The sequence below is a fragment of the Habropoda laboriosa genome, unplaced genomic scaffold (assembly GCF_001263275.1).
Source record: "Habropoda laboriosa isolate 0110345459 unplaced genomic scaffold, ASM126327v1 scaffold387, whole genome shotgun sequence".
Classification (NCBI taxonomy): Eukaryota; Metazoa; Arthropoda; class Insecta; order Hymenoptera; family Apidae; genus Habropoda; species Habropoda laboriosa.
Genome location: NW_017100510.1, coordinates 613241 through 622903, shown reverse-complemented (window position 1 = coordinate 622903; position 9663 = coordinate 613241). Strand labels below are relative to the sequence as shown.

General features: G+C 38.0%; 1 protein-coding gene across 1 annotated transcript in view; it reads right to left on the bottom strand.

Moving 5' to 3' along the window:
- Nucleotides 1-9663, bottom strand: part of LOC108576319 (MICOS complex subunit Mic60) — a 65570-nt gene that overhangs the window by 22827 nt on the left and 33080 nt on the right. The window contains exon 11 of the mRNA XM_017939281.1: nt 1489-1647. Coding sequence (XP_017794770.1) covers nt 1489-1647 — 159 coding nt within the window. The remainder of the gene's footprint in view (nt 1-1488; nt 1648-9663) is intronic.

Here is a 9663-nt window from a genome sequence, read left to right as displayed (position 1 = left end):
CCAATTTGTATTTTAATTTTGTTGATTGAAATCTTGCATTGTGAATCTACTATTATTTCTTTTTTAATTATTCGTACGTTCGTGGGTTAATTGGCGAGATGACATTGAGATATTGAATTGAAACGTGGAATAAAAATTTAATTTTTATAAATACTGAATAGGAGTAAATATCCATGTTAATTTCACAATTATACCACGTTAATATCTATTCTGAATCTCTTAAAAGTGTACTGAGTCCTTATTTAACATAAAATTTCTCTAATCCAAATTTTCCCCAATTTTCCTCCCTCAGAAAAATAATAATTCGTACAAATTAGTCTAAATTTCTAAATTTAGAAATTTTTCTAAATCTATCAAAAGTATACTAAGCTATTATTCGACACAAAATTTCTCTAATCCAAATTTTCCTCAATTTTCCTCCCTCAGAAAAATAATAATTCGTACAAATTAGTCTAAATTTCTAAATTTAGAAATTTTTCTAAATCTATCTTATTGTTATCATTTTTCTAAATCTATCAAAAGTATACTGAGCTATTATTCGACACAAAATTTCTCTAATCCAAATTTTCCCCAATTTTCCTCTCTCAGAAAAATAACAATTCGTCCAAATCAGTCTAAATTTCTAAACTAAGAAATTTTTCTAAATCTATCAAAAGTATGCCAAGCCATCGTTCAACATAAAATTCCTCTGATCCAAATTTTCCCCATTTTCCCTTCATCGGAAGAACAATAATTCATCGAAATTCGTTCTTTATTTTCATCTGGTATCCATTTGATCCCCGACTCAAGGGAATTCCACTATCGATACTGTTTTAATCCGCTTGAAGACTGGCATTACGTCGCGACTAGAGTGAAACGAGATTACCGCGCGCGAAATGCAGCGATATTAATATATACACATATCGGTTAATGGTAATCCACGACAGGTTCCGCGTGCCAGCTTCCTCGATCGCGCATATAAAATATATCTCGCATGAATGCCAACTGTACACAGTCATCTACCGCGTGTAATTAAAGCCTTTGTGCGAGCTGCTTTTTTGTGAAGAGATAAGAACCAAGAGAATATTGAATTTTCTATCTCCTTTTTTTCTCTCTCTATGTCCTCCGCGGAGAAATCGCGTAGCCTTAATGGACAGATGTTATCGAGTTTTTAATTAGTTTTCTGCTATTCCTCGTAAAAGGGAAACTTCATACTTTTGTTCGCTATTTCAATCTTTCGTCAAATTGTTCCTCCGCTAATTTTAGAAATATCATAGTAGAATGACGTGATTCGGAAAATTTTCATATTCTGCTAATATTGAGCACAGAATAAATAAAGAGAAATTTTTATTGTAATTTTAAGTTTTTAAGAATTTTTGTTGCTTTGATGTATTTGACTTTGGAAGATAAATGTTAATTTTGTGAAGATGACTTTTGCGAGAGTTCGAAGGGTTAAATGTCAGTGGAGCTGGTTAAAGAAGTTCGAAGGAAAGAAGGAGAATTACTTACGAGCTGCCTTGGTAACGGCCTTAATTTCCGGCTCCAGGGGCCTGATGACTTCCTCTATGGGAGCACCTGATGGCGCTGACTTAACAGCTCTGGCCAAAGCCTGACAAGCTGACCAGAGAATTTGAGCATTGGATGCGCCTCTTTCCTCCTCCATGCGAGCTGGAACAGAAATTGACCGAAAAATTGTTAGAAAAACGAGGCCAAGAGATGTACGAGACTAAAATTTCTCATTTGTTACTACAGGCATATATATATTTCTAAATGACATAATTATTCTCTTCTCTCAAAAAACAAGAGCAGAGAAAGAGGGAAGAAGAGAAGGAGAAAATAGGGTCAGAAGAAAGGAGAGGAAAGAAAGGAGAAAGCGGGAGGAAGAAAAATAGAGACGAAGAAAAGGAGAGAAGGAGGAAAGAAAAGAGAAAGGGGCAAAAAAAGAGAGATGAAGAAAGAGAGAGAAAGTGAGAGAAAAAAGAAGAGAAAGTAGGAGAAAAAAGGGGAACAGGGGGAGAAAAAGAGAAATGAAGAAAAAGATAAAGGAAGAAAGTGGAAGAAAGAAATGGGAGAAAGTGGGAGAAAAAAGGAAGAGAAAGTGGGACAAAAAGGGAGAATGGAGGGAGGGAAAAAAAGAAAGGGAGAAAGTCCGAGAAAAATGGGAGAAAAAAGGGGGAGAGTGTGAAGAAAAGAGAAAAGCTGAGAGTTGGGGATGAAGACGAAGAACAGGGAAAGGGAGGGGAAACACTGCGCTATCGCGTTGTCCGCTTCTTATCACCGGCTTCCTCGCCGTTGGTAAAGATCAGAGGATCGCTTTTGGTTTTATCGTTAAATAATGGAGCGTCAAAGGAGAGCTTGGCTCTGTCGAGCGGGAAGAGAGAGAGAGAGAGAGACAGGGCGGCGAATATGGAGGAAACATCGAAAGAGTTTATGGACTCTTCGCTACGGCCGCTGAAAGCGGCAGACGGACGTGCAGGATATATCGTTTGAAGAGGCCCGGGGAAAACGGAAATTTCAGCTGGAAAGCGACTGATTCGATGTACCTTTTAACGGACCAGGGGGCTTTTTAGTCGACAGCCTTTCAAACGTATAATATCCTCTGAAGTATAATGTCTTCCGATGTTACGCGCCTGAGACAAGGAAGACTCGAGAATACACGCGACGAGTATGGAGAATTTCATTTCTCCGAGAACGGACCAAGAATTTTATTGGTTACGAAGTTTCGTCGTTTCGCGAAGTATCATAGCGTACGATGATTTTTCATTTCTTTGCAAATTTATCCAGTGTTAATAAACGAAAGTACGAACGCAGAACACAATTTTTCCAATTAATTTAGGATTTAATTGTTCGTCGAAATAATTCTAGCGTTATTTGATTTTCTACAATTTTAATACATTTTACACCGTTTTATAGAAGATAACTACGTGTATTATTAGAGACGACCGCGCGATAAACTACTTCTGCTCCAAATACTAGCTGGTTTCTATTTTTACTTGGAAAAACTGCGTCGAATAAAGGTTAGAATATAGCATAATCGATACCGTCAAACTACGGTGCATTATCCATTTTCCTATAAAAAATATTCACACGTGCCATCGCCTTACTATCACAAAGGAACAATATTCGCTATCTGCTCATAAAAGATCTATGAAAACTGTCAAACTGATCAAAGATAAACTCTTTAACGTCGGCGTAACCATCGCAGTCGATCAATAATTTCACAATTTTATAATACAGGGCGTTGCAAAAAGTGACTTCTTCAGAAAAATAGATCACCATTATTGTCACCACATTCCTAAATTCTCTTTCTCTTTTACAAAGAAAAAATAAATAAACATAAGTCTTAATGTTCTTCTTCTTTGTCAACTTGTGGAACTTAATCGTGGAAGAATCGAAAAGAAATAAATATCAACGTCCTTTTCTTTCGTCACCTTGTGGGACTTAATCATGGAAAAATCCTGAAAAAAAAATCGAAACAAAGAAAACTAAAGAAAGAAAGAAAACAAAGTAGCATACTCTCAAATATAAATTGCAAGGATAAAGCGACAATCACCGAATCGTAATACATTCCAACACCGCAAAGAACATCCCTCTCCACGCATAATTCACTCATGCACCACATCACGAGCTCTAAATCGAGTTCTCGAGGTTATCGGCAACGATACGATCATCGCTATAAAGCGTAGAGCGGAAGGAAACGACACGGCACGCCCTCATCCGGTGGTTTTGACGCCGCCCGGAAAAATAAGGAAAGCAACCAACTCATAAATCAGACGAGCAGTAGGCAGGAATCGAACCGAGATAAATAACGAAGTAAGTTCGACAACTTCGTGCCCTCCTTCCTCTCTCTCTCTCTCTCTCTCGATACAGAACACCAACCAACAGTCGCCATGTCTACCAACCTTTTCCCCCATTTTCCACCCGAATTTCCATTACTCCTTCCTTGCTTTCTTAGCAAATTCGTGAAAATCGCTATGCCCCCGTAATTAAATATTCCCGAAAGTAACTGGAAAGTAACTTTCTCGCTTTTGCCTTCGAGAAACTTTCATCCCTCGGTGAAGTTTTCACTTCGAAGAATCGGTGGATTTAAAATCGACGAACAGGTTTTGGTCAATCGAGATAATTCGAGCGAGGCCATGAGTAATTAATTTAGCCCGGCTGATTGCTGGTTTAATTACTGCGTTTCACGATTGATACGTTCAAGCTCCACTTATGAAACTCGTTAGGGATGTGTTTGGATGACACTTGGACACATTCGAATCCAGCTGGTGTGTATGTTCGTTCGAATTATCGATTTTACCATCGAAGATGAGATTCGTTTAATTTACTCTGCGTGCGATTTTCTGTAACAATATTGCGGATACATCTGTTGCGTGTAATTAGATTTTATTGGTAGATCGTAGGATCGAACCTTTTATCGGTTAGAAGTGTTATGCGTGTGTTGTTCTACTTCGTGGATACAAATCGAGCAGTTGTTGACTTCGAAATTGAAGTGGAAAACATCCCCCGTTCGTTTGCTCCGGGGGAGGAAAAAGAATCTATCGGTGAGGCAAAGGAAGAAGAAGCTTCTCTGACTGAAACCATCGATCAATGACCAAAATCGTATTTTATTCTTGACGTACCAGCAAGCGAAATTGATTACACGTGGAATCCGGTATGGAATTGTGTGTGTGACACACAATAGCGGGGGGAAAATGTGACGGAAATAAATATATTACGGGAGAAAGAAAAATGCGGAAGGTATTAGAAGAATGCTAAAAATTACGGGGGAAGAGGAGAATCGTGGGAAATGATTTATTTTCGAAATAATATTTTGGAAAATTCTACATCGTGCTCGAAGACAATAACAGTTTTGCAGAAATGACACGATTCTTGGGAAATAATTCGTCGAGTTGACAGAGGATGAAATTGTGAAAAATGGGAAATTGTGACGAAAGAAGAATTTGCTGCCGGTAGAATGATTCATCGGAGACACTTCGTTAACGCGAAATGAAATTTGGGTAAATTCGAAATGGCAATACTTCGGAAAACGTGAAATAGTCCTTTGAAAACAACTATTTCGTATTCGAAAGCCCCCAGAAAATCTAAAATCGAGGCAAAAGAAAAATTTCACAGCGCCAAATTTCAAAACGATATTTTCGAAAACTATGAATTTCCTCTGGCACTAAGCAAAATTTCAAAAAATCCAAAATTGAGGCGAAAGAAAACCGTCCACACCCTCCAATCCCGAAACGATAATATTTTCAAAAAACTGAAATTCCACCGACGCAAAGCAAAATTTCAAAAAAATCGAGAATCGTCGCATAGGAAAAATTTCACAGCCCCAAACCTCACAATGATTCCCCTTTTAACACCACCACTATCCCCAGAAAGCGGCGAATAATCGCCGGACGTCAGAACGAATTGAAAATCCCGGCGAGAAAACCGCGATCGATCGTCGAAAAGATCGATGAAGTCTCTCTCCCCCTGGAGAATTCGATCGTCTGAGTATCGGCGTGGAAAAGGCTTGGACAAGGTGGCGAGAAAGAGAGCGAGAGGTGAAGAGGGGAGGGCGAGGGCACTTTGAACGGAACGGGGTTACTTCGTCGAAGTTATCCGGATTGACGCGTATAATAAATCACCGTGGCGAGAGCACTTGATCCAGATAGATCTCGTTTTTCTTGCGACCGACATTAACGACAGGCTTGACCGGTGGAACACCTTGCTGGGTTAGTCGATTTGCAGTTCATCAATTACAAATTGGAACCGCGGTGTGGAGAGGGAGGGGGTGTGTTTGTCGAGCCTCTAATTAAACTTCGATTACCAGAGGGACCAGCCTTGTGGAGCCACGAGGCGACCGGAAGTGAAGGATACTCCTTTGATGTTTCTCAAGAAATACTGCGAGGTAAAGGACTGAGCGTTTCATGATCAAGAATTTATTCATTTTATGGGTGAATCTGTTGAGATACGGATGCAAGTGAAGATAAAATTAGAAATAGTTATGAAATTTCAACTAATTAAGAAGATTGCTGGGTGAATGGTTGGAAGAACGTGTGGAAAATGAATAGGTGTGTGTTATACAAAATAGAATAAAATAAAAGAAGTGACAAATGAATTTGTTTTATTTATAGAAAGTAAGAAATATTTTTTAAAGTCGATTTGTTTATTGATACTTTTGCTAACCAATTGGGTACATTTGTCGTTCACAACCGAATATTTCTAAGCTCCAACCGATCAATTTTCACAATTTATCACACTTCACTAAAATATCACTAAAATTGGAAATATCGAACACTCATTCATCGAAGCTTTCCGAAACCATTCGATATTTACGATCTCTCACGCGAAAAAATTTTTCATCCCACAGTGATTATGCTAATATCGAACTATAAATTCCCCGCACGTTAAATTCGAGAGCTGAGATTGAGACTCAATTAGAATAATTCTCTCCTCAAATTTTCCAACGCGTATAATAGACACACTTTTCGATCTCTCCAATATCATTCGATTCTCGTATATTAACATTAAAGCTAGTTAAACATTAAACGAGCTTCGAACGAACGATAAAAAAAAAAAGGAAAAATGGGGAGGAAAAAAAAACAGCGAACGAACAAGGGAGAGATTTCATCCGTGTCATTTTCGAAAACAATTTGTACGCGGTGGATTGTGTGTGTGTGTGTGTGTGTGAGTGTGTGTAGGGGAGGTGGCAGCGACGCGTAGCGATCTGTGAAATTCGGCCGTCTAATTTAATTTACCCCGTGCAGTTTTTCGATCATCCGTGAACCCTCGAGGGATACGCTGTCGCGTCGCGAAACAACCGCGTGGAACGGTTCGCGCGAACGACGTTGATCCTCTGGCGAACGCTTTAAACAGCCTCGAATAATCGTTCCAACCCTTGTCCAACACCCGACGGAATCTCGTGTAACGTTAGATCGAGGACGATTAAGGGATTTAGTGGCAGAAATCTGCATTAATTTTTTATCATTTTGAAGGCGGTTAACCCTTTAAATTTTAAAACCGAATATTAATTACTAGAATAAAGCAAATTAATAAAATTTATACGTATTTATCAAATTGTTCTCTTCCAAAGTAAGCCTTTGGTTTTCGAAAGTTTCACTGTGAAAGTGTGCTGGACAAGATTCAATGGGATCTCGCCTGACATTAGATCATGATTTACTAAGGGATTTAGTGGTACAAATCTGCAATTTCTCGTAATTTTAAAGGTGATTAACCCTTTCGATTTTAAACCCTAACATTAACTACTACAATAAAGCAAAGTTAATAAATTTCGAAAGATTTATCAATCTTTCCTCTGCAAAAGCAAACTTTCAGTTTTCAAAAGTTTCACTGCAAAAGTATACTGAAATTACTAATCGATCGTATCGAAAAGTGTTCAGAGTGCAAAGGGTTAAATATGAAGTAAAATGTGCAAAAAAACTTCCCAAACTCAGATTACAAAAAAATATCCAAATCGTTCAACGAGAAAAAATAAAAAAAAAGAAATGCAATAATTCTGTCGATCCTTCGATCGTATCAAAAAATCCTCAGTGTGCAAAGGGTTAAATGTAGTACAGTGTGTAACAAAAGTTCCCAAACTCAGATTACAAAAAAATATCCAAATCGTTCAACGAGAAAAAATAAAAAAAAAGAAATGCAATAATTCTGTCGATCCTTCGATCGTATCAAAAAATCCTCAGTGTGCAAAGGGTTAAATGTAGTACAGTGTGTAACAAAAGTTCCCAAACTCAGATTACAAAAAATATCCAAATCATTCAACCAGAAAGAATGAAGAAAAGATGAAGAGAAAATGAAGCAGAAACAATTCTTTGTTAAATGTAGTACAGTGTGTAACAAAAGTTCCCAAACTCAGATTACAAAAAAATATCCAAATCATTCAACCAGAAAGAATGAAGAAAAGATGAAGAGAAAATGAAGCAGAAACAATTCTTTCGATCCTTCCTTCCAAATAATCTTCGTTCTCTTTCAAAGACACCGAAAACGTTCTCATTCGAGAAAGAAAAAAACAACGAAGTGAAAGAACGCGAGTTTTTTCAGACACCCGAGGACGCAAATGCTGACGAGTCGTAAACCCTTCTCGAAGAAATCCAATTTCTCGTCGTCTGTTAGCCGATCGAGGGCAATGGGATCGCGTGTTCCACGTTTTTATTACACCCCCAGCTTCTTATCTGTCCCGTTTCCATCATCCGCAAGCTCGTCCGGCGACGTGTCGACGGCTACAACTTTTACGCGACGTCATTACCCCGACGGAATTAGGCGTGTTTCCACCTAACGCCGGGAAAAATCGAGACGGAACTACGAAAGAACTCAGTGGCCTGTTTAGGGTCCCTTTTATTACGAACTTCACGGTTTTATTGGCGACAGTTTCGCAGTTTACGGGACGCTCCAGCGAAGTTTCATTTCCGTCCACTGGATCGAATTCACTGCGATACTGTTCCCCTTCTTTTTTGTGTCGTAATTGAAATCTCACCGGTGAGAGTTTAGTGAGTTTGTGAGACGATACTTGTGATTTTTCAAAAATTGAATCTGCGCAATTTTTTAATTTCGAAAGTGGAATAAATTATGCATGAAACATGCTTCTTTCCATCTCGTTTGTAATAATTAATTAAGATAGAATGTAAATCGTGGGTTTATCAGACGATATGCATGATTTCTCAGAAATTGAATTTTCCTCTTCGAAAATAGAGGAAATTATGCCAGAAACGTACTTTGTGCGCAGGAATCGAGCGTCGCGCCCGAATCTTCCGAGAAAGTAAGTCAAAATAACCCGAAAACTTGGTCGATTGGACAAACAAACAAAAGTGGAGTGCGAACGACGTAATCGATCGTCAAGGAACTCGGTCGTAACCCGATTATACAAAAATCCTGGCTGCTTGTCTGAACAAGAAACACCGGTTTGGTGGTTCCAAGTGGTTCTGGAACGACTTCCGAATCTGTTTTCTTCGGACTTTCCGACGCTCGAATGAGCCAGACGAGCAGAGGATGAACAGAGATTATGTAATTATGCGGATGCAGCTCGAGTTCGATTAGATTTCCTCTGGATTCACGATTATTTACTCAAACTTTGATCCTTCAAATTTTTAATTAACTTGTATACCAAAATTTTAAGTAACTAAGCTCCGTGAAAAATTAAATGGTTAAAAGGGTTGAAAAGAAGAAAGGGTTAACGAAGGAAAATCAAAGAAAAATTGCTCAGGTTTCAAAGGATTAAGGAATTCTTGGTTGTCTTAGAAAAATATTCATTTACTGTACATGAAAATTTTAAATAATTAAGCTCAGCGGAAATTGAAAGGGTTAAAAAAGAAGAAAGGGTTACCAAATGAAAGTCAAAGAAGAATTGCCCAGTTTTCGAGGGATTAAAAAATTCTTAGCTGTTTCAGGAAAATACTAACTTAGAATTTTATAGGTGATTCATCTTTAGATTGAAATTTACCGAATTACACAATATTATGCAATACTGAATATTTCCCAAATTAATTGCACAGAGTCTCGATTAATTCAGCTCCAAACTGTTCTTCGAGCTACCCTAAAATTGCTAATATCACTCTAATTACTCCCATAATCACTAATACATCCAAAAATTCCCAACCAACAAGAGAATAACTAAAAAAACAATTTCAAATTGACAAACCAATACCGAAATAAAACACTGTAATACAATTCTTAATTAAAAAAAAAAGAACCTTT